General features: G+C 25.6%; 1 protein-coding gene across 1 annotated transcript in view; it reads right to left on the reverse strand.

Moving 5' to 3' along the window:
* The window catches only part of LOC142321587 (multiple PDZ domain protein-like), a 1,133,813-nt gene that overhangs the window by 664,867 nt on the left and 442,071 nt on the right, over window positions 1-26,875 (reverse strand). Inside the window, exons 20-22 of the mRNA XM_075359801.1 lie at window positions 23,794-23,926; window positions 22,916-23,117; window positions 1,686-1,790 (exon numbers count right to left, since the gene is read on the reverse strand). Coding sequence (XP_075215916.1) covers window positions 1,686-1,790; window positions 22,916-23,117; window positions 23,794-23,926 — 440 coding nt within the window. The remainder of the gene's footprint in view (window positions 1-1,685; window positions 1,791-22,915; window positions 23,118-23,793; window positions 23,927-26,875) is intronic.

A 26,875-nucleotide genomic window follows, 5' to 3' on the forward strand; every position in this document is an offset into this window, starting at 1 on the left:
ACTTAAGACAATGGTTTTATTTATATACATTTTATAATCAAGAAAACTTTGTAATAATTTAATTTACCTACAGCCATTGTTTCTTTTAAAAAATAATATTACATAATTATAACTCTTGAATGTAAGATAATCTGGTTTATTTTAATAAATAGCTCATTTTTATTTAGAAAACATCCAAAAACAAACAATAATGCTCTTTATATTTATTTTTTTTTTAATATAGGAATAATTTACAAATTTTGGTAATTTTTGGAATTTTAGTATGAACTGCAGGGGCTTGTATTATTAGTAATGTATTCTTAATGTTAATACAACATTATCAGGGTAATAATTTATCCTTTACATTTTATACATATGTGTGAATGTAAAAAATAAAAAACAATCTACAACCATTTTTCACAGTAGGTCATACAGAGTAACATTTAAGGAAGTGGGGAAATTAATGAAAAAAATCTACAAAGGAAAAATGGACTAGCTGGCTTTCATAGAGCAGAGTTAGTAAGTATATGTTATGTATAATCTGCAATCAATTCTTTCTATTTTTAATCCATTAAGACTGAAAACTGCTATCCTTATTAAACAAATTCATGTTTACAGTAACTTACTCAGAAATAACATAGAAATGGAGGATATCCAAATAAAGAAAAAACAAGATGAGTAAATGATAAATATAAATGAAATCCTAGAAACAATGTTTAAAATCTGAAATACTGTTAGCTGTAACTGATGGTTAGATTTAATAAATTTAAAAAAAGAACAACAGAACAGTTCTATACTATTAATCTAAATTATAAATTTAAAAAAAAATCCCAATTTTTGGATTTTATTATTGTAAATAACATTATTTATAAATCACTAAGTATTGTTATTAACAACAAACTAGTCAAAACTTCTTGTAGAAATATACAATGCTATGTGTAGGGATAAACAGATAAATGAGTTAATACAGTCTCAGACAACTAGCTGGTTCTGCTACAGCTAAATACATCATATAAGCAATACCCTTATTAACGAAAAGAATTTAAGGTACCTAAACAAAAAAATAATAATGGATTAAAAATAATTGATTTCTGTAACAAACTAATTTTATTCTTAATATCTGATGCATAGCAGTGATGAAATATAAATTTCATAATTTCAGTTCTTTAAACATACAAAAAATAAAACCAATTTTTGTAAATACTGAATGTTTAGTAAAAATAAAAATAGCTAATTTTTAAGCATTTATTTTAATAATTAATATAGAAATTAAAGAAATAACCACTACCAAATATAATAATTCTATTCTACTTTTAATAATGAAAAAAATTAATTTAAATGAAAAGCTAACTAAAAATAACATAAAAGCAAGTATTGAACAGCAAAAATTATTAAAATCAGTAAAAGTACCAGATTTGTTCAAAACTGATCATACAAGACATGAGAAAAACATAAAAACTTCAATCTGAAATAAAAAGTCAGTAACAAAAGGTATTTCTAAATATTTACTTAAGATCTACATTTCATCTAAACCTAGAATGATAAGTTACATTCTTTTCTATCAATACTTAAGCTTTTTTTAAATTATTTAATACAGATTAGTGATGATGAAGTAAATTACATACTACAAGAAAAAAAATCTGTACCTGAAATATAAAATAAAATTTACCATTCACAATTAGAACAATCAAGTGAATATTGCATACCTTGGTGATATTTGTAAAGAAGGTTTCACAGCCTGTGCAGTACTCTCAGAATATACAGCAGATTTCCTGTATTCTAAAAGTGCTTTTAGGGGTATGTAAGTAACACTGAAACAGATTAAAATATTGACACATTAGAAAATTTAAAAAATATAATGAATATTTTTTTACAAATTACAAATAAAAAAAATTGTTGCATTAAAATAAATTATTCCATAAAGTCTACTTTTTAAAATGTACATAAATTTTTTAAATATAATTTATCAGTAAATAATTTAACTCTTTTCAAAATGTATACAAATTTTTAAACTATAATTTACAAGTAAATAATTTAATAGGTTTGTTGATTCAAAATTACTAAAAATAATCTAACAGAAATACAACCATCCTATTTTTAAAAGAAACAACACTTTTCCTTGCGCTATAACTAATACAGTATTTTCAATATGTACACAATTACAAATGTTCTTTAAAATATACTATCAAAAATCATATAGCCAAAAAAAAATAGGTTTTTCAAACAGATAAATAATTCAACTATTTATATTAGTTTTTAAAATCAGAGCAGCTAATAATTAAAACGAATTACAAAAAATTTCCTAAAAAGAACAAATGCATATATATATATATATTGAAATTAGTTAAATAAATAAAATAAAATATCACTAACTGCTTGTTTTAAAAATTTTCTTACATTAGCACTTTCGCAGTGTACACTACTTCATCAGATGTATAAAAAAAGTTTTAAATGTTTAATTTAAAAAAGAAAGACGTTACTCCTTCTTAGTCAGATTGTTAAATGGTAATAAGAAAACTATTTTTTGAAAATAACACAACTGCTATCTACTGGATGAATTTATAATTATATTAATGCTACTCTACTGAATCCATACATCATATTCAAATTTCACTTACTCATTTATATTAATGTCATTGCTTTTTACTATATGTTTCTTTTCTAGAGACTGTGTTTTTAATTTATTATTACTTATTTCTAATAATTTTATGTCCTGTAAATTTGAAAATGTATGTTTATTGTATTTTATGTGATCTGTATAGTTTGATATTTGTTTATTATATTTAAATGCTTAAATATATTTGTTCCTTAAATATTTTTTTTTAAATGGTCTGTTTGTCATTTAAGAAAATATTATATAAAATCTATTACAATTATTTGTATTACCACATTACCTTATTACCACAATTGATTATACACCTGGTTTATCATAAATGCTTTTGTTATCAGATTCATTATTATTAATTAGTTTTTTAATTTCTTGTTATTAATTTTTTGATCTATTTTATAAAAGCTGGTTGAGATGTTTCTTGAAGAAGTGAAATGTATTGTTATTATTATATTATAGGCAGAAAATTTTTATTATCAGTAACTATAAGAAAAAGTTTTTTTTTTATGGCTGCATTTATATATTAATTTATTTGCTAATTTATTAATGATGTTTTTATTGTATCAATTTTCAATTGCTATAATTTTAATTAAATTTAATTCATTTTTTAATATTACATTATCATCCATGTATTGTAAAGCTCTATTTATTATATTATTGCATGTGGAAATTTTTTGATGAAAGGATGAATGGGAGAGGTTATTTATAGTCATTAATGGTAAAACTGGTTTTCTGTATACTACTAATTTTAATTTTCCTTTATCCTTTTTAATACTTACTCATATGTAATAAATTTATAGTGTTATTTTCAATTTCTACAGTATATGTTATAATTTTATGGAAATCATTAAATTTATTAAGAATTATTGTGGTGTTCCAGATTTATTTACATATTACGAAAATATCATCTACATATCTAATTCAAAGTTTTATGATGTAAATTTCACAATATATTATATTATATTGTATCAAATTAGAATATCAGAAACAGAGATAAATAAACAAGTAGTGATTATTAACTAACATAAACACTTTAAAAAATAGTACTTTTTAGAAATAAGAGAAAATATGGATCAATAAGATCTATTTAGAACTACTGTGCAGCTCCTCCATCAATGGTATTACAAGTGATGCTGTTGATAACGGTACCCTAGTTCATAATGTTAATGTTGATAATGGTAAAGTGGTTACGAAATCGCTTTACATCAATTAGCATATTCAATATGTGTTGAATTTGACCATTAAATAAAATTTGGTACATTTCATATTGAGGCATTTTGTAAAGGTTGATTTGTATTTTAAGTGTGGCAGTTTATATGTGTTTTCCAATTTGTACAATGTAGTGGTTAGTGTTGTCACTACATTTTACTTTCTATACAATATAGATTTTGTAAATTCAGCATTTTATCACTTCATCATATGATCATATATATTTTACTTGCGGTGTTAAAAGTGATCAGAAAATTTTAACAATTTTGTATGAATTATATATTTTATACCACTAAATTTCTTTCTGATTTAAATTTCTTTCATTTTATTACTAAGCTGTTATATTTGAATATATTATGCAACTCATCACTAGTTCCACAGATTTGTCCTTGACAGAGATAAGAGGTATGTTGCAGATAAATATATTAGTTGTAAATGACTTTGCTTGTGTTCTATCAACGTGAAATTTCTGAAAATTTGTGATAACATGCTGACATTTCTTGTACAGGTGTGTTAATGTAGAAATTAGTTATGCCAAGATTGTTCACAGTTACATATATGTACTTCCTTAATTTTGTTGATTAGTTATGAATTCTTTATGTATGAGCTAATCTTAAAAGTACTGCAAAACCTGATGATACTATTCATACATATAAGTTTGTGCGCAAGTTTATGACATGTGTAAAAGATAAGTCTAATTTGTGGAGTTGTGCTTTTAATCTAGTTACTATGGAAGGTATTAGTAAAACATTATGTCTGTTTATTTTAATATTGTGATCTATATCATTTAACGTTGAGTAGAGTAGAGTACTAGTTCTTTTCTTAACAGAAAAATAAGTACCCAAACAACAATTAATACTTCAGCAGAACACAAGTGATACACTGCCAAAAGAAGTTATGGTAAAGTATTTAAAAATGGAATAACATTAGTCAAGAAAAGTTTTGTAGATAATGGGTTAACTGAAATTAAACTGGGTTAACTGAGATTTTTAATTCTTAACACATAACAGACTGCATAATATACTGCATTGACGGTTATGATGAGTGGAAACCAAACAACACAGTTCAAAGAACTTATATGGAAAACAACTAGCCAGACTCTTAACAATTTGTGAATTAACCATGCTATCAACTCAGGTTGTAGGCAGTCCTATTATAAATTTGTATCATTGCTCTTTTTCCATTTGCTTTTCATAAATTTAATATCATTGAACCAGTATCCCAAAAACAATCATAAACTGTATTCCTGATACTTGGTAAAATAGAAAACTGTAGAATATTTCCTGGAATAATTATGATTATAGATTTTGGATTGAAGATTGTGGTGTCCATATTCAATTAAACCATAATTTGAAACCATAATTTGAACTAAAGAGATGTCGACTACAAAAATATATTTAACCACAAGGGATGACTTCTGATAACATATGATAAAACATTGCCAAAATTTACAAAAACAAAAAGGATTTAGAGTATTGCACTACAGTACAAAATTATGATAAAGCAACTAAAAAATATAACCAAAACAGATATCACAAAAGATTTTAACAGGACATCCACAGTAAAAAAAGTAAATGATTTTAATCTAAAGTAAACTATCATAGTGCCAGCAGTCATGAGGAATAACAATACACCTATTTGCTAAATTAGTATTAATAAATAACAAAGGAAATTGGATCAACTCAGGATTTTTCTGCATTGAAATTTACCCACATTTTATGGGTTAAACCTATTTACTTTAAGGCCTATAAGAATGATTTTAACGGTACAGAAAAGTTTTGCATCAGTTTTCAATACTTACCTTTTTTTACTTACCTTACTTTTTTCAAAAAATTCTTATCGTTGAATTATCAATCCTTCATATAAAATGCTTTGCCTTAAGGTTATATTCATTTAACATATTCTAATTTTATTAAGGATCTAATTAATCCTTAAAGTTTTACAAAGTCTTCATTAAAAGAAAAATTTTTCTGATCAATGCGAAAGTTCAGGACTCATTTAAAGTGGTTACAATTACAGTAGGGTGTACGTGGAATCAATAATTCTTGGATAACAAGGATTTCTGTATTTTACCGCCTATCTTATGAATATTAAATAATTGTTGAAACAATTATGAATAATCAGCCTTGAATGAAGAGAAGGGAAAACTACATAAATAAAAATAAAACTTGAAGCCGCAAGCACAAAATCTACTCTTTACATATAAATATAATTTTATTATATTTACACTAGAAAAATTATATTTACTTTTAGTATATGAGAAATATTAAGCTAAATGAACACCTAATAACCATTATTTGAACACAACAAAAGATTATGACATAACTCAAATAAATCAGTAATAGAACAATAAAAGTTACATTTATAAATAAGACATAATTTTATGCAGTATTATTATGACTAGCATTACAACAATGCAAATTAAGGTTATTATCATGTCTTCAGAATTGAATTAATTAACATACATTACACATTATCAAAACAACACAAATCAATAACACAAAAAGAACTGATAAATCAATCGATCTGATAAGTAAATGACTAAAATGTATTTTTGTACCTTATTTGACCAAACACAAAAAATAAACTAAATTCCTATACCAGGAAGCATGTCAGAACTTAACTACAGTAATATATTAAAAAAAAGTACTATTCACTAATTCCATTTTCTACAAGGACAAGTAATACCAGTCGCATGGGGAGAATTACGATAAATGGATTCCTTAACTTTAAAGGTTTCCTCAGGAAATAGTCAACTTACCTCTTTTTTTATTATACTGCATGCGTGTGTCATCAATTGCAACAGTTCAGTTCTCTTCGGGTGCTAACGGTTAATGGATGAATAAAATGTAAATTATTTTGTTATTCTGCATTATCTTGACCTTATTTCATTTTAATAATAATAATTTGATTAAATAACTATTTGTAAACTTATTTTTATTCATTATAACTGATAATAGTTGCATTTAACATAAAATATAATTATTCATATTGTAAACTGTTTTGAAATATAATTAATAATAGATCTATTTTGTATCCCACTGATGCTTATCCAGCTAGGATATTACTATTTCTATACAATATATACTTTTCTTTTTTTTTTTGTCTTCAGTCATTTGACTGGTTTGATGCAGCTCTTCAAGATTCCCTATCTAGTACTAGTCATTTCATTTCAGTATACCCTCCACATCCTACATCCCTAACAATTTGTTTTACATATTCCAAACGTGGCCTGCCTACACAATTTTTTCCTTCTACCTGTCCTTCCAATATTAAAGCGACTATTCCAGGATGCCTTAGTATGTGGCCTATAAGTCTGTCTCTTCTTTTAACTATATTTTTCCAAATGCTTCTTTCTTCATCTATTTGCCGCATTACCTCTTCATTTGTCACTTTATCCACCCGTCTGATTTTTAACATTCTCCTATAGCACCACATTTCAAAAGCTTCTAATCTTTTCTTCTCAGATACTCCGATTCTCCAAGCTTCACTTCCATATAAAGCGACACTCCAAACATATACTTTCAAAAATTTTTTCCTGATATTTAAATTAATTTTTGATGTAAACAAATTATATTTCTGACTGAAGGCTCGTTTTGCTTGTGCTATTCAGCATTTTATTTCGCTCCTGCTTCGTCCATCTTTAGTAATTCTACTTCCCAAATAACAAAATTCTTCTACCTCCATAATCTTTTCTCCTCCTAATTTCACATTCAGTGGTCCATCTTTGTTATTTCTACTACATTTCATTACTTTTGTTTTGTACTTGTTTATTTTCATGCAATAGTTCTTGCGTAGGACTTCATCTATGCCATTCATTGTTTCTTCTAAATCCTTTTTACTCTCGGCTAGAATTACTATATCATCAGCAAATCGTAGCATCTTTATCTTTTCACCTTGTACTGTTACTCCAAATCTAAATTGTTCTTTAACATCATTAACTGCTAGTTCCATGTAAAGATTAAAAAGTAACGGGGATAGGGAACATCGTTGTCGGACTCCCTTTCTTATTACGGCTTCTTTATTATGTTCTTCAATTATTACTTTTGCTGTTTGGTTCCTGTACATATTAGCAATTGTTCTTCTATCTCTGTATTTGAACCCTAATTTTTTTAAAATGCTGAACATTTTATTCCAGTCTACATTATCGAATGCCTTTTCTAGGTCTATAAACGCCAAGTATGTTGGTTTGTTTTTCTTTAATCTTCCTTCTACTATTAATCTGAGGCCTAAAATTGCTTCCCTTGTCCCTATACTTTTCCTGAAACCAAATTGGTCTTCTCCTAACACTTCCTCCACTCTCCTCTCAATTCTTCTGTATAGAATTCTAGTTAAGATTTTTGATGCATGACTAGTTAAACTAATTGTTATGTATTCTTCACATTTATCTGCCCTACTTTCTTTGGTATCATTACTATAACACTTTTTTTGAAGTCTGACGGAAATTCCCCTTTTTCATAAATATTACACACCAGTTTGTATAATCTATCAATCGCTTCCTCACCTGCACTGCACAGTAATTCTACAGGTATTCCGTCTATTCCAGGAAGCTTTCTGCCATTTAAATCTTTTAATGCTCTCTTAAATTCAGATCTCAGTATTGTTTCTCCCATTTCATCCTCCTCAACTTCCTCTTCTTCCTCTATAACACCATTTTCTAATTCATTTCCTCCGTATAACTCTTCAATATATTCCACCCATCTATCGACTTTACCTTTCGTATTATATATTGGTGTACCATCTTTGTTTAACACATTATTAGATTTTAATTTATGTACCCCAAAATTTTCCTTAACTTTCCTGTATGCTCAGTCTATTTTACCAATGTTCATTTCTCTTTCCACTTCTGAACATTTTTCTTTAATCCACTCTTCTTTCGCTAGTTTGCACTTCGTGTTTATAGCATTTCTTAATTGTCCTTTTACCTTCTTCATCAAGAAAGAAAAAGTTCCTTTTACTTTCTTTATCACTAGCATTCTTATATTTTCTACGTTCATCCATCAGCTGCAATATATCGTCAGAAACCCAAGGTTTTCTACCAGTTCTCTTTATTCCGCCTAAGTTTGCTGCTGCTGATTTAAGAATTTCCTTTTTAACATTCTCCCATTCTTCTTCTATATTTTCTACTTTATCTTTTTTACTCAGACCTCTTGCAATGTCCTCCTCAAAAATCTTCTTTACCTCCTCTTCCTCAAGCTTCTCTAAATTCCACTGATTCATCTGACACCTTTTCTTCGGGTTTTTAAACCCCAATCTACATTTCGTTATCACCAAATTATGGTGGCTATCAATCTCTGCTCCAGGGTAAGTTATGCAGTCAACGAGTTGATTTCTAAATCTTTGCTTAACCATGATATAATCTATCTGATACCTTGCAGTATCGCCTGGCTTTTTCCAAGTGTATATTCTTCTATTATGATTTTTAAATTGGGTGTTGGCAATTACTAAATTATACTTTGTGCTAAATATATTTAAAAGAGTCTGTTTTAAGGCAGTTCTTTTTAAACCCTTCTCTCATATGCAACATACAGTAGTTAGAGAAGATAATTTTTTATATGAGTACTAGCAGTTGCTGAGAAATTACTATGTTTCTATTCTTTAAAAATTTAAGTCTATCACCAATGAAAATAAATAAAATAAAAGTACAGTAGAACTGCCATTATTTGCTACTTTTAGAATCATATGAATAACAAGTGGAAAAAGTGTTGAACAAGAGAATTCAGTAACAATAAATAGACATATACTTTTGGAAAAAGCACAAATTTTAGTAATTATAATCTGGCACAAAATATAAAATTATTGAACACCTATTTTAAAATAAAATATAAAGTAACTAATACACAAAGTCAGTGTTACATGATCTTTTTTTCAACTGACAAATCCAAAATGCAGATATCAATGTAAAATTTAAAAACAGTAAATGTGTTGTGAACACACAAAAATAAGAGAAACTAAAGATATAAAAACAATAATAGAATTGTAAAAAAAATATTGTTCATAAATTATTTAATTTTTTGCTTTTCATTCTTTTATTTGTGATTTATCAATTACTATTTTTTTAAAGTTCTTTCTTTTCTACAGCAAGCTGGCAAATATATTTTAGTACTATTAAATTTATTAATTAAGCATGTTTCTGTTTTTTATACCTACTGGTGTACTTTGTAAGCATTTCATCTACTTCCCTTCATTTTACAATATTTATGAGTCAACATACATCTTTTCTTGATACTTTCCTCAATCATTTTTTTTTTATCAAATGCCAATAATGTTTTCCCTTTTACATTTCACTTAGACTATGTTTATAAATTTTCAGTTTTGTAAAATTTCTTTTTTTTTAATTCTTACATGAAACAGCATCATTATTGATAAGTACATGAATTTAGAAACAGAAGTAAATCATTTTATTACATTTTGTGTTAATTTAAACAAACATCAAAGATGTCATTTTACAAACAATAAAATATTATATATCCAAACAATATTATTCAGCATTACTTTTTTTGGATGATGTTAGTTGGGAAAGAAATAAGCCTAACAATAACATAATTTTAAGATCAAGTGTAATGCAGTATACTTTTTTTTTTGAGTATGGTCATAACACACATGCATACATGTACAAATGAAGAATTATAGGTAACAAGTTAGAGAGGTTTTACTGAATGACAAAATTTATAAAGCACAAACACAAACTTCTATATTTAAAAAAAATATTTTTATAAAACATAACACAAAATTAGTGACAGGTTGAAAAAATGCATTACAACTAAAAAAATAAATAAATAAATAAAATTAAGATGATTTATTCTTTATGATAGTTAAAATTAAATGGGAACAAATACTCACCAATAATTTCAAAAATTTATGAAAGTATAAATTTGTACATGAATTTAGTATGTATGATCAAAAACTTAAATCTATGTAATAAGCTATAAGTCAAAATTTTAAATCTTTAGAAGAAAACTTAAAGTTTTAAATTAGAGTTAAAATTGTATTAGAATTAGTCATACAAAAATAGAAGTAATTAACTACTTTTTCCTATAACTATAATAATAATAATAATTAATTTACAAATAATAATTTATAATTAAATTAATTATTAATTAATAATTAATTTACTATAATTATTATTATGATAACAGTGATTATACACATGCATAATTAAATTGTACTAAAATATTGACAGACAGTACAATAATTACATACAACTTCAGTAATAATCAGAGTATGTAGCATTACAATATTTTTTCAAGAAGAAACATTTTTACTTGAATATTAACAATAATAATCATCTTAATAAATGCAAAGGTAAATAACATTTTCTGTTTTGTATTTTTAGATCATCACAAATTTAGAAACAAACAAATTTTCTCATTCAAACCTTTAACGAGCTGACTGTTTTTTAATGATTTCCTAGGTCAAAAAATTGTTCACATGTTGATGCTCTATCTGGTTTTTCTTGATTTATTTTTTCTAAATTAACATCACAGCTCTTTTATAAGATATATAAAGACATCTTATAAAAGTGGTAGTAATAATCTCTAGATTAAACTCTATTGGTACTGACATAGCTAAATGTATCTGAAATAAAAGATGTAGAAGTTAATTGAATTAACTATAAAAGTTTTCCCATTTTTAAAGATTTCTATTTGGATTCAAAAGTTTGTAAGATATTATAAGAAAAGGAAGGCTATGAATTTACAACCAATAAAGAGTTCAAGCTATAGTTTTTAAAGAAAAATGGAACAACTTCTTTAAAGAATAAGATTTTCAGCTGTTTAAATTTAATTTGTTATTTTGATTAATGACTGTAGTGCATGAGTTCCATAATAACCTTAATAAACATGAACAAATTTAATTTAATTTCCACGCGTTATGCAGATTACAGTTTTAACACTTTTGTGACATCACTAAGTTTGATACTCTGAAAAGTAACATATGAAGAATCTATTGTAAGTAGAATCACTGATATTCAGTTTTAAATAATACACAAAGAATAATGTGAAACTATGTTAAGAAAAAAGTTGTGAAAAATATGAACAAAGAATATTAGCAATTATTTCATAGAGTAACTAAAACTATGTGAAACAACAAATTATACATTCAACAATAATATGAATAAAATTTATCTTATAGAAACTGAAAGTTATATAATTTTATTTTTAAAAGAAATATTGTTAAGAAAGAATCGGTAACTAAAAAATTCTTTGTCTTATATTTGGTTTCAATTTCTTAAAATAGATGCACGTACTTACTAAAATATAAAGGAATTTAAAATTTATAATTAATATTGTTATTACTTTTGTCATGACATATACTATCCACATCATTATTTAACATGTGTCCTAAACTTTTTTTGTAATAAAAACAAAAGAAAAATATGATTAAAACAGTAATAACAATTTTTATTTTTATGATTAAGGAAAGGGTTTTAAATTTTAATCTCTATGCAAACAAGATTTTTTTTTTTAATAACTATAAAATGGAATTTACACAGATATCATTTTTCTCAAAGCTACCTGTAAACATTTTTTATATATATATATATATATATATATATATATATATATATATATATATATATACTTTTTTCATATACTGACAAGTACTACATGCCTGCTAACCCACCAAGAACTGTAATAAAACTATTCTACCTAATATGATATGACTATTTGTTAGATTTCAGAAGAGATTTGAACTGCTAGTTGACATGCAACTGAATAAATGTCTACTTTTTTGAACAACTGCTCACAAGAAATTAGAAGGAAAATCCCATGATACTGTTGTTAAAATACAATAGAGAATACTTTACAATTCTGCAATAACAGTTAACCCAGAAGAATACAGTGATTTTAATATAATCATCAACACTTTTTTTCTCTAAGTCTAAACAGGAATTCTCTATTCGGATATGATGAACAATGCATATTAAAGTGTTACTTTTTGATGAGTTAAAAAAGAAATAACTAAAAATTTAAATAAAATGAACAAAAAATCTATAACCAAACTTCAACTCTTTTCACATACATGCATACACATAACTAAAATCAATATTTTTCACATTAATGTATTTTTAATGCACACACAAATATACCACATTGAAAAACTATTTTATACATTTAACATTTTTAGAGGTTTCTTTAACATTTTGATAAGTTTTTAAATATGCAGAAATAACCAGAAGTGGAGTATATTCTAACAAATAATATCATAACTTCACAAAACCTAAGCCATTCCTATGTGTCAATATAGTATTAGTGATTCCACAGAGGTGAAAATACATACTAATAAGAATAGAATGGGATCTTGCATCCCTTACAACCTGATAGTATAACAACACCTGGAACATTTTGGACATTAGCAATCTGAAAAATAAAGAGTGTGAAGGATAAAATCCAATAAATCATACATAATTTCAGATAAATTTATTCCCAGAGATCATTTAAGAAATAAGATGAATGAGTTTCATAGAAAAAAATAATCTGGATAAATTGTTGACATTTAGTAACTAATTATCATATTACTTAACAAAACTTAAAATTATTAAAAAATAAATTAAAAAAAAAATAATTTTTCCAACATACTGATCTAAACAGCACTGTTATTTAAAAATTTTATATGAACATCACTCATATAAGTATGAAGAAGTAAAAAATCTTAATTAATTAAAATATGTAACTGTAATCTTTGAAGTATATTTCTTAATGATGTGAGAAAATTGCATAAGATACTCAATTTCATTCACCCTTTCTAAATTCAGTAAAACAGTATGTAATATTGGTGTAACTGTATTAGAGTGAAACCTTTACTAAACAAGATATAAATCCAGTATTATTTAAACATTACTAAAAATAAACAAGCTATTTTTGTACCATTAAATCTTAAAACAGAAATAGAACCAGATAAAAAATACAATAAATGACTTGAATAAGCGAACTGAGTATGTACATAAATGAGTAAGGAATTTATATAGAATTAATATATATATATATATATATATATATATATAAATTAACTCTAGAGATAATAAGTGCATTATGCCACTAAGAAATAATATCTCACATCTGTAAAATATATCTAGTATGTACAGTTAAGTAAAGAAAGAAATGTTATAAATATCTAAAACCAGAAAATGTATTATTTTGTTTCAGTATTTCACATAACAGATGTATTTTTTGGTTGCTTTTTCACAAAGCCTTCGTGTGAAACAACACAATCTATCAAACTTTATTTTAGCAAAAATAATGAATTTTATTTACTAGTTCACTTTGATTATTGTTTTAATCAGTTTCTCATTCTTTGTGGCCAGTACTTTATGATGTAATAGTTATCAGATGAACTGTATTAGCAACTGAAATCTGCTTTCAAAACAAACAATCCTAATACAGTACTGATAATTAAATCCCAATGATTATTAAGAACATCAACAAGACTTTTTCTTTTTTTCTTTTGGAAGTAAATAACATCACCTGACCAATTAGTTGCACAAATATTTTACATTATCACCAATAAGCTATTCCATACTGCCATAAAATCCTGATTTAAATCTAACTGAAAGCTTATTTACTATTAAGTAGTAGTGTTTATAGTAACTACATTTTTGTTACTGCCTTCAATTAATGGCACTATCTCATAAATATCAACCTGAAAATGATTGATACTAAGAGTCGATCAGTATAGAAAGTTATAATTATAATTAGTTTTTTAATCAATATTTAACATATATAAACTTCATACAAAATTTAACTTCATGCATTCACAAATGTTAGAGAATAACTCATACAATCAACCATATAAATTATACAATGAAATAATAAAACAGATCATGTTGGGTCAAATCAGGTCAAGTCAAGGTCACATCAGTTGAAATGTCACATCACATCATGTTATGTCACTTCAAGGTCACATCAAGATCAAGTAAAATCAAATTAAAACAAGTCAAGGTCAAGTCAGGTCACTTAAAGGTCAAACGAGATCAATTCAAGGTCACGTCAGGTCAAATCCACATAACGTTCCTTCAGTTTAGAAGGGACGTTATGATGACCCAATCCTTTTCTCAGATTTGTTGTAAGGGTACTCCGAGTGTATTATTTGTAAGGATACATTAAAATTTACTTTGTCACATCAGGAGCTGATTGTGATTGTTAAGTCAAACCACTGCAACAATTTTGTTTTACATAGATGTCCCAACTCCTGCCATTTACAGTATAAGTCTCATTGCCCCTTCCATTTCTTTCTTTTATTTTGATATGACTCCCTTCCTGCATTTCCTTTTCACTAGCTAAATAGTTTAATTTTCTTCACTTCATTATAAAATTCCAATATGCAAACAGCTGTATTTATCTCCTTACATGCTTTTGATGTTGTTATATTTTATCACAGATATCAAACTTTTTTAAGAGATTCATTCAGAAAATAGTAATAAAAAATTAAATCTATCATAAAATAAAATCAGAAAATTTCATTTGATATAATTACTTTTACTGAAAATTCTTACATTTGCTTTATTAATACCTTAACCAAGCGAAATAGTATAAAATTTTCAATGGAGGCATTCATGAAATGAAATTGTACCATGCATAAACTTCTTGGGGGTCAAAACTTCATTAAATTAATATTAAATTTAAGTAATTTCAGAAATTTATCAGCAGCAAATTCTTATTTCAGCATTTGGAAAACTAAGTGATCTATTTAACTGTGTATATCAACAAAAAGTGCTTGGGGCACCTTAACATTAAAGATTTAAATATTAAAAAGCAATAATAATAATAATAAGTCATAATTGCTATTATTACTATTATATATTTTTAACAATTAGTTAACAAATTTATTTCTATAAATTCCATTTGAAATAGTTTTAATTATATTATATTAACAACCTATAATAATAAATTGTAATAAAACAGAATAATAATGAAGCTAAATTTTTTTGTCTTATCTTGGGCTTAACAATTATTTGCACCTCCCATCTGTGATTTATTTAGATTTTCCTAAATAAATTTCACGCTTTAATAAGGATACATAAAAATTACTTTTAATTAGCAACATAAAAACGTAACTTGAATGAAAATTTAACTTATATAACATTTATTATTAGGTACATAAAAATGTATCTTTATTAAAATCATTTATTATTAAAAGAGACATTTATCCTTTAGTAAATATTATATAATATATCCTTTAGTATTTATTTGAAATTAGTCTCATTTCAGTATAGAACAGCAAACTGAAAAAATCCATAGGAATGTAGTAATTTAAGAATTAAAAGAAGATTATTATGTAGAAGGAAAAAATAACAGGATGCTTAACAATAAATCTTTTTTGTAAGATATTTAATTGGAGTAGCAATCAAAGCTGAAGCAAAACAAACAACGAAATGAAATCTGTTCTTAACATGAGTTCTGCCTTGGGGGAGATCAGGTTAGAATAATACCTTAAAATTATTCATAGAATAATACCAATAGTTAATTATCTTCAATTATTTGTAATAAATAAACAAATTTTTAACTTACCCACTAATAGGTAGGTTTCATTAGTAATATTTAATAAATAAATAACAATCCAGTCTAGAAGATTATTAAATTACACACAATACATTTGACATAAAAGTGAAAGTAAATAATTACAATGTAATGGAAAAGAGGAAACAAAGCCTACAGGAATAAGATTAATGATTCAAACAATCAAAATATCTAATGTTAAAACATTAAAACCATTAAATATTTATTAATTCCACCAAATGACATCTTTCTGAATTAAAATTCATTAATATTACTACAAACATAAAAATAAAATAACTAACGCAATGAACATTTAAAATATGCAACTACATATTCTGAAGTAAAAATCTTATTTTCTTAATAACTTGTAATTATAAATAATTTATAAATAAAAAATTTACTACAAATTTTTACAAAAATTTAATGGAGGACCCCTTGTATGGATACTCACAAATTAGAATTTAGCTCAAATGAAGTTATAACTAAAATAAATAACTTAACATTCTCTTCTTTATTAGCTTGCAGACTGCAGAATGCAGTTCTTGAAGAGTCTGAAATTAACTAATTAAGGGGACAGGTCTTTTCAAACAAAATCTGAAATTTTGATACATTAAAATATAATATTAATATTAATTTTAATAATATTAAAATTATAATATCAAATTATTATTTTTTAATAATACTAACATATTAATATTATTCCTATTTTGATAAGAGCTTATATACAGCTGTTACTTTTCTTTGCTTTTTATTTATTTTTTCTATAAATCACCACAGTGAGAATCTATTATACCTCACGGTTTCTCATTCAGTCTCTCTCATTCTCACTCAGTTTATGTGTATCTGAATATTCAAGGCTAATAAAATCTTTTGTCATTGCTTATACACACACACACACACACACACACACACACACACACACACACACACACACACACACACACACACGCACGCACACACACGCGCGCGCACACACACACACACACACACACACACACACACACACACACACACACACACACACACACATATATATATATATATATATATATATATTGTATATTGAGGCTAACATAACATAAAATAATCTGGATTAGAATGTTGTAATGTTGTAATGTGGCAGTAATTTCATAATACTGCCTATAATACAGTATATATTAATGTAATCAATTATTTATTATTTCAACTTCACGAACAATGTATCAATATATTTTTTTCTTTATCATAATTCACTTTAATTCATGGATTATCATGTTAATCCATGGATCAGTAATTAGTTTTTAGAGTAAGAAAACTATATAATTCTACCTATAGCTAGTATAGAAACCAAAGTGCAAAATTTAACATGACTCATATTATAAATAAGATTCATAAGATAATATGACTCACATTATCATAGTCATAAATTAGCATTGTGAAATAATAGAATAGTACTGAACAAATTTGAATTAGTAAAAATACTTTTTCTATTAGTAGTTTTGGTATTACTTAACTTATTCTTAGTTTTGTTCATATAATTTGTATGGTAATAGAAGTACAATATACAATAGCTTTGATTATGTATAATTTTTACAGCAAGTTGGATGAAAGAGAAGATCAAATGAATGTAAATTTATCATATAAAATAAATAAATATAACTGTAACACTCAAAACCTGTTTATAATACAGTTAGATGAGTAGCTTGTAAGAATATGTTCTATGGATTATTAGTTGAAATAATATATTTTAATGTTAGAACTAAACTAAAACTTTAAAGTGGGTAATCATATAAATAAATAAATCTTTATTCTGATCAGAACATAATAATAAATTATACAGATCACATCAAAATAAGATAAATTATAAATACAAAAACAAATTATAAGATAAATAATAGGTATGTTTTAATTTAAGTCAATATTAATTATTTAAGTACAAACAAATGAAATAATTTAAGATGATTAAATATAAAAAATTACTACAGAACAATTCACAATTCAGAAACTGCCATTGAAAATTATTTTGAGTACATATTTATGAACATGTTGAAAGGGATACGGACAAAGCAAGTTTTTTGTTTTGTTTTTAATTAGTATTACTTAAAAATTCATCAACGTAATAATATTGTTCCTGTAAAAGAAAATCTTTAAATTATATTTTAAATAAATTAGTGGAAGATTTTTCATGTGGTTCAACATCCTCTTAAAAAAAAGGCAACAGAAGCATAATAATGCTCTACCTCATAAGTCAAAGTATTGTGTTGAGTTATATAACAACAGTTCCATTGTCATTAACAGAAGCAGACTGTATAAATATTAATGAACTCTGTACATAATAGAAAACTTTCTTAGAAAAGTTAGAAACTAACTTTCAAAGAGAACTTTCTCTTATTCATAATTTGTATTCTATAAATGTATTTAAAAATGTTATATAATGAACTAATTCAGCCTTGTGCTAAGGTAAAACAAATTAAACTCGAGCAAATAATTCTGTTTTAGCTTTAGTTTAGTATATACTTTATATACTGTAACTACTCTAGCAATTCATAAGCATTTAATTAAGATTACGACTGACAAACTCTCTCAAATCTATTTATTTAGGAAATTAGATATTCTGGGCTTAAGTAATTTATAAGATGATAATAGTGTAATGACCATGCTATGTAATACAATTAATAATTGTTCGTTTTATAGTCAAAAAGTTCAAATGATCATGCAGAAGAATGAAGAATCAACAGCAAAAATTATGATCAACTGGAAAATTTAATTTAAGAAACAATGTCTATTTGGTTTTAAGACACTAAAGACAAGCTGGGTTGAAATAATATGTACTTTCTTAATAATAAAATACTTCATTTCAAAAAGAATGAAATAATATATCTGTAGCATCAAATAGAACTATTTTTATCAATAGAAATGACCAGGGGATCTGTGATTTAAAAGCAGAAGAATGCTTTGTGACTCTTCTAAAAAATGCAATAAAGACTCTTATGATTAAAAAACTAGATCTACATAATTATTCCTAATCAACTTCTCCAGCACATCTCACATCTAGAAATTGATTACACCAGTTATCTACATTTATCAAATGACTACTATCTTGAATTCTTTTATATATATATTAAGTTGATTCTACACTCATCATGAAGTCTGTTTCTAAATTAAATAGGTAAATTTACAATTTTGTAATTGCAGTTTATTGTTACTGCAAACATGAGTAAGTAAATATGAACAATTATTGAATAGTTTTGAATTGTTAGCCTATATCATTAATATTGTAATTTATCATTATTACAACTATTTATTTCTTCTCTTTTAAATTACTTACATGATAATCATGGTAAATCTGTATTTTAGTAACTTAATTAGAATTTCTTTAAATAAATATATGATCTTAATTCTAGATAATTTAATCAAGGGAAATTTTAATAAAAATAATGGCAAACATTCAAGATGCTAAAAGAACATTCAAACATTTAGACTAACAACAATATATCTGTTCATAATTAATTTGCTGTTTTAAAACAATGAGATGCTTGAAATAAAGAGATCCTACAAACTTAAACTTACTACTTTCACCACTACTTCACTGTTCATGAATTATCAAAACAATAAATTTCTATTTGATTCTTTGAAAATGATATAAAACAAAATTTTAATAATTATAGGATTCACGTATAATAGCCTCTATTTTTTTATGCCATAATTGAGATTAAACTTTCTATCAATGATGACAGGAAACATGAAATGTAAATATATGAAATATTAATATATGTAGTATGAATCATTCAGGAACATTCAAAGTGCAATTAAATTAAACTAAACTGAGATCATATTCTACTTCTTCATTCTATCATTTATCAGAGTTCTAAATTTATAACAAAGATCAACACAAAATTTTAGAGCAAGTACACCAAAGTATATTTGAAATCAGGTTGCTTTACCTAAGGACAAATTTCCATAATAATAATAATTAATGAGACTTTTGTATTCTTTCTTTTAAAATAAAATTTTTGGTTTGAAAAAATATCAGGCAATATTTTTCAAATACTTTAATTTAATTTTTGAGATATGCTTGTATTCAGAACAAAATAATATTTTATATTATTATTATTTAACTACATGAAACTAAGCCTACTCATGCAAATCAGAAATAATAACCTCTTAAAACAACAAACAACTAATATTTCTTAAAATATATTAACATATAATTATTTTTTGTCTTGGAGGATCTAACATCTTTCTATAATGAATAACCTCTGTTTTATATATAATCTAAATTTTTCCTTCCCCATCTTTAAGACATTTTTATTTAAATATAAGTATGCGATGCATTCCCTATACCGCACAAATGTGAATTCAGTCACACCACTTCTGTAGGAGCAGAACGGTCATTCTATTCTTCTTACTTATTTATTTCATTTATTTGTTCATATTGTAACAGGCTGATGCCTGATTAATTTTTTTATGATAGATAAAAAATTAATTTTATAGTGCATGAAAAATTCCAGCCAGAGTAAGATTTGAAATCAGTACCTTCTACATGAAAAGCAAAGACGCTACTTCTTCTCCACAGAGGTTAGCAGTTTTCTCTCAGATTAAAATTTCAGTTAGAAAGTAAATATGTGTTTCAAATAATTAATAAGGATATATTCTAAAATCGAAATAAATATGTTTTCAAACAGCCCATTTTTTAAAATGAACTCATCTATTTTGGACGTTTAAACCAAATTACCCAAGAGATAGACATTATAAAAGCTTAGTCTAAAGTTATATCAGATGAATGTAGCACTAACCAGTCTGGTCTGAAAAACACATTTTTACCATCACAGTAAGTTGGATGTATTAATGTATTACATCTGAATAAAAATACACCAATGTATATAATAAGAATTATTAAATATAACTCAAGCTTCTAAACTTTAAAATATTAGAAAGTTAAGAGAGGGAATTACCAACCTGTGTGTAATGAAGTTATATAAGTAAAGCATGTTAGAGAAGGGTTTAACATAAATCTGTAGTTCAAATCCTTTTAGATGCTAATTGTTAGAAATTTTTCAGCATAAATATAAAGAAATATCAATAAATTAATATTATTATTATTATCATTTTATAATATAAATCTATTTTTTTACACTATTTTTAATTTTTGTTTTATAAAAGTTTATTATTATTTATAATATAGAAAATAAATAAAACATTACAAGAATGAATAGACCATTAAATAAATAAATACAAGCAGTCCTCTACTTCTATATATTCAAATTATTTAACATTTTCTAATTTGTATATTATAAATTTAAATCATTATGTCTCCAAGATTGACACTTCATAGTTTAGATTTTTATATAGTTGATAGGCTGTACATTCCTGTAGAATGAATATGCAATATTATGAACTGAAGTATTTAAATTGTATATCTTTAATATCACCAAAGCATTTTGTTTAATTAAAATCTATATAGAAAAAGATGATTTAAATAATTAAATTAAAAAATCTTAATTTAATTTTACTTTAAGGATTTCTTAATTTATATAAAGTAAACAAATATATATATTAATGGGTTTTTTATAGCAACCAAATAATTAACATACTTAATAAAGAAAAAAAATAGTTTTTTTTTTATTACAATGACCTAGTTACAATTATCAAAATCAGAATACTATTCACTGTATGTAGCAGTAGTTCTACATGTAAACATGTATTACATGGTTGGAGTAAAGCCAACCATGTACAAATAAGGAAGCCATTTACAGATATTTGCTTATTTTTTTACTTTAAGAACAATTTATTAACACATTTATAATTTGATTTGTATTTTATATTTTGTAATATTTCAAATTTAAAGTAACAGTAGTGCATATGGCTAATAAAGCACTTAAATATTTGTAATAAATTAATATACAAATTAATTTAACTTACTAAAATAAAAATGACAAAACAGTGAAAATTTAAATTAGAAAATAACAAATAATAAAATAAGCTTACTACAAATGGCATGCATAATAAATAAAATAGACTCATAAAGAGATAGCTGACAAGACATACATATAACATATGAAAGCATTTTAGAAGAGACATGCAGATTAGTATTAGAAGAGATGCTATGGTTTGGAAAGAGAGCTGCCACAATTTGTCTCCTCTCTGAGAAATGAACAAACAATAATTAAATTCAGTTATATTAACTGAAATAATTTACAAAATAAACATTAATAATGTTAATACACTTTTAATATTAATATAAATGAAATAAATATTAAGGAGGAAAAGGACAAGCAGAGGAGGATACAGATTAGGAAATTGAAACAGGAATAAAAAATTAGAGAAGAAGCCTCCACGAAGAACTGATAGATTGCAAGCTGTTGACTTTAAAACTGTAATTAAGTTAATTTCCAGCTTTTCTTAAGTTACTAACTTTTTCAACATTTTACTATTAATAATTTATTAATACATTTTGTAAAATATGAGAAATAAAAATCAGTATTTTAAAAATTAACAAAACACAGTCAAGCAATCTTTTCCAGTATGAAATTATTTGTTCACTTCTTTACACACACACAAAAAAACAACACATAAGTGAATGATTAAAAGAAAGAAAAAAACAAAATAGTTATTTACAAGAAAATAAGCAGCAAATACTCACTTGATTTCAGTTGTAAGAAGGTTAGCTCTTCGAAGAATTGCTCTTGCTTGACCTTGCGATACTCTTCGAAGGCTTTCATTATTAATACTTAATAATAAGTCACCAAGAGCAATACGACCATCACGAGACAAAGCACCATTTTCAGCTAATTCTGTCACAACCATACCATTTGCTCCTCCATCACAACAGTCTAGTGTTACACCTAAATACAGTTACAGAAAATTATAAATCTGATGTAGAGAAAAGTTAAGTAAAGATTAAAAAATAATTAAGCAATCTGCAGCCTAGCAGCAGAACATAATTATTTATAAAAATAAACTTTAATTAATATTTCTCCCCCTTTTTCTTTCTGTGATGAGCATTTTTACAGAGATCTCTACTTCATTAGAACATATAAATTTACAAATATATAAATTTTGAATTAAGAACAAATTTTAAAAATTAAAATGAACTATTCTAAAAATAATTTCTCCCTACATTTTAATTTTTTTATTATGTTTTTAATTCAATGTTTCGATATTGTTCATTCTGACCAAGCAGAAATCTTAGCAAAAATGTTCAACACAGAGAAATGATGGAAAAAAAAGTTTAATGAATTTGGAAAAAAATTCCCATTCATAATAAGTGAATGGGAAACTAACCAACTTCAAAAGTTTAAAAAAGCATTCTCTACATATTCTCTAAAACTGAAAAAAAGAGTACCAAAAAAGACATTTTAAGTTTGGATTAGTTCATTTTTATTTTTCTATTATTGTTATTAAAGAAATGTATTTATATTTAATAATATTTAAATAAAAAATAAAGAACATAAAAAAATTAAATTATATTATTTAAGAAAACACATTAATAAAGTACAAAAATATGACTTTATTCCTTACCTAAAGGTTCAGGTCCTTTATGAAATTTAATCCCAACTTCTAAGGAAGATGGAAGTGGTGTCTTTAGTGTATCACCTGTAACCGCTTCCAACCCATCTTCCATCAGCAGAGTATCTGGTGTTGAAGATTCAATCTGAAAAGATATGAAAAAAAAAAAAAATGGTACTACACAACTTCATAACCATACTTATTATAAGCTCTCAGTATTAAAAGTTTATTTCATAAGGTAATCTTAAAAAAATGAGTCAACTTTATGATGTTTATCCATGAATAATACACATTAATGTAAATGTTCTAGAGAAATCCATTAAGAATTCTTTTTTACTGACTTGAAGATCCTCACCCTTTTAAAGCCACTCATGTACATATGTATATTTATAGAAAGAGAGAGAAAGAGAGAGAGAGAGTGTCAAAAGTATGGAAAATCCTCAACAATTTTAAAACCATCCAGATAGAATACTGTAACTTTCATGCTGAGGTATTGATCTACTACTTTACCTTTTGACAAGAAAAAGTTTCAACCCCTTGTTGGGAAGTGGTCCAGGGTTGTAACTCAAACATTTTAAATGGTAACATCCTTTATATGATACATCATTTAACACGTTTACTGCAGAGACCTACATAGCTTGCGTCACCTCCCTGCGTTACAGGGCATATACGACCTATACTGTTTTCTTACTACTGGCAGTACGAGGTCCACTTGTCCCATACATCAACGCTTTTCTAAATCTTTCTGGCCAAAAAATACATAGTTATATCAAGTCAAACAATAAGTACATTCTGTTAGTAGAAGTATGAATTACTTCCAGCAGAAACAGTTCATCTATCCAGTGGCTTGTGTCGAGTTACAAGAGAACTTTATGAATGTTTTGCATTAAAATATCAAATTTTTACCTCATCTTTATGAAATACAACAAAATAAGTATCTTTAGTGGAAGTATTTAAAATAGTTACTATCTAAATGCTTATTATTAACCCAAATTGTGGTGTGAAATTAGTTTTTAAGAAAAATAAATAAGAAAATGCAATCAAATGTTTATTTTTCAAGAAGCTACCTTACAGTTTATTTCATTATGTTATAAAACAATATTTTACTCTAGTATAAACACAAAAGTACTTAAATACTTAACAAATTTTCAACTGACTAAAAATATATGTAATGTTCTATAATATACAGGAAAATTGGGTGATTATTCAAATATTCTTCAAACACAAAATTTAAAAAGAGGGTAACTTAATAGCAATAAAATGTAACTTTGTTCACATTTAAATTTAAAAAAAATATCATTTAAGTTCTAGAAAAATAACATGAAATTAAATATATTTGTGATTATAAAGTTTTCTATGTATATATAGATACGTATATATGTGTGTGTGTGTGTGTGTGTGCGCGCGCACACACACGAGAGAGAGAGAGAGAGAGAGAGAGAGAGAGAGAGAGAGAGAGAGAGAGAGACCCACAATCTGATTAGCCTAAATATTCTTAAAATAAAAATTAATACTTACTACTACAGCAAAAGAAAATATAATGTTCAATCATAAAAAATAAAGATAATTCTCCAGTTGATTGCAAATTAATTAAATCTGTCAAAAAACTAAATTGAAAAGAATGATAAAAATTCTATAAAAGTAAACAAAGAAAAAAATTAATACTAGACAATAGTTATCAACACACAAAGTAACTAATCTTTAGAATGACATTCATTGAAAGATTGTAGACATAATGCCGGTTTTCTATCATAATCTTCACAATACGTGTTAACTTTTTTTACCTTACTATCTGCCTGTCTGCTTGACATAGTTGCCTGCAAAACTTTATAGCAGCTACTGTATTTTCTTCTCTTACTTTTATGATCTACAGATTTAAGTATGCGAATTCTTTTTGGAGTTTGTTGATTATTCCCTTGATCTTCTACAGTAAGTCGATCTATTAAAATTTCTTTACACTTCAAAATAGAAATTTTACTTTCAGTTTTATTACAATATAGCAGCCATGTGTTACCTAATGCTGCGCCAAAAATAATTTACAAAATATTGTATATTAGAAAAACTACAAGCAAAAAAAATAACAATAATAATTTTATAGGAAATAAGTAAAAAAAAAGAATCCACATAGTAGTGTTATTGCTTCACTACATTACAAGACATATATGTGGGTCGTAAAAGCAATCAAGGTAAAACACTCAATCCACAGCAAAGGAACAGTATTTCTTTCTCAGCCACATACAGATGACTGTGAAGGTGACTGCGTACAGATAGATGACAACACATACTGTGTACATATATAACCCATATCACAGTATACATGTTAAAGGTCTCTTTAAGACAAGAAAAATTATATAAATAAAACAATGACCCAAAATGGTGGCAAGATAAAATTTGATATTTGAAAATTTAATAAGTTCAAATAATGAAATTAAATAAAAAGAAATTAAACTGAGTTAAATAAAAATTTAATCTGATTTAATTAAAATTTATTTTAAAAGTTAAAACTAAATTTTTTAAATAAAAAATTGTTTTAGTTCCAATTTTATGAAATAAATAAAAATACTGTCACCTAATCATGCTGATTAGCTGATCATTAAAGTTTGTGAACTGTTCAATGTAACATTTAATAACTGTAATCATATTTCAAAAGGTATTGTGTCAAAAACCATTCAACCAATGATTTGAAGAAACAGGGAACATTAATAATAAGGGAACAACGGGGAGGACTAAATCTACAACAAATACATGTAATAAGAAATCATTAGAGATTATGCACCAATTTATTGAGAATCCTCTTTCCTCAACTTGAACAGCACCACAAGAACATAACATTAGCCAAAGTTCAGTGATTCAAACATTAAAAAGTGAAAATAACAAACCCTTCAAAATTCATCTTGTGCAAGAACTTAATGAAGATGACTGCGATCGAAGACTAGAGTTCTGCAAAATTATATGATGAACAATATTTGTGCAGATCCTAATTTATTAAACAGTTTTTAGTGATGAGGGAAAATTTTATTTAAATGGCAATGTAAATTGCCATAATTGTCAATATTGGACTTAATCCACACTGGTATCGTGAGGCAAATACAAT

Source organism: Lycorma delicatula, chromosome 3 (assembly GCF_047948215.1).
Source record: "Lycorma delicatula isolate Av1 chromosome 3, ASM4794821v1, whole genome shotgun sequence".
Classification (NCBI taxonomy): domain Eukaryota; kingdom Metazoa; phylum Arthropoda; class Insecta; order Hemiptera; family Fulgoridae; genus Lycorma; species Lycorma delicatula.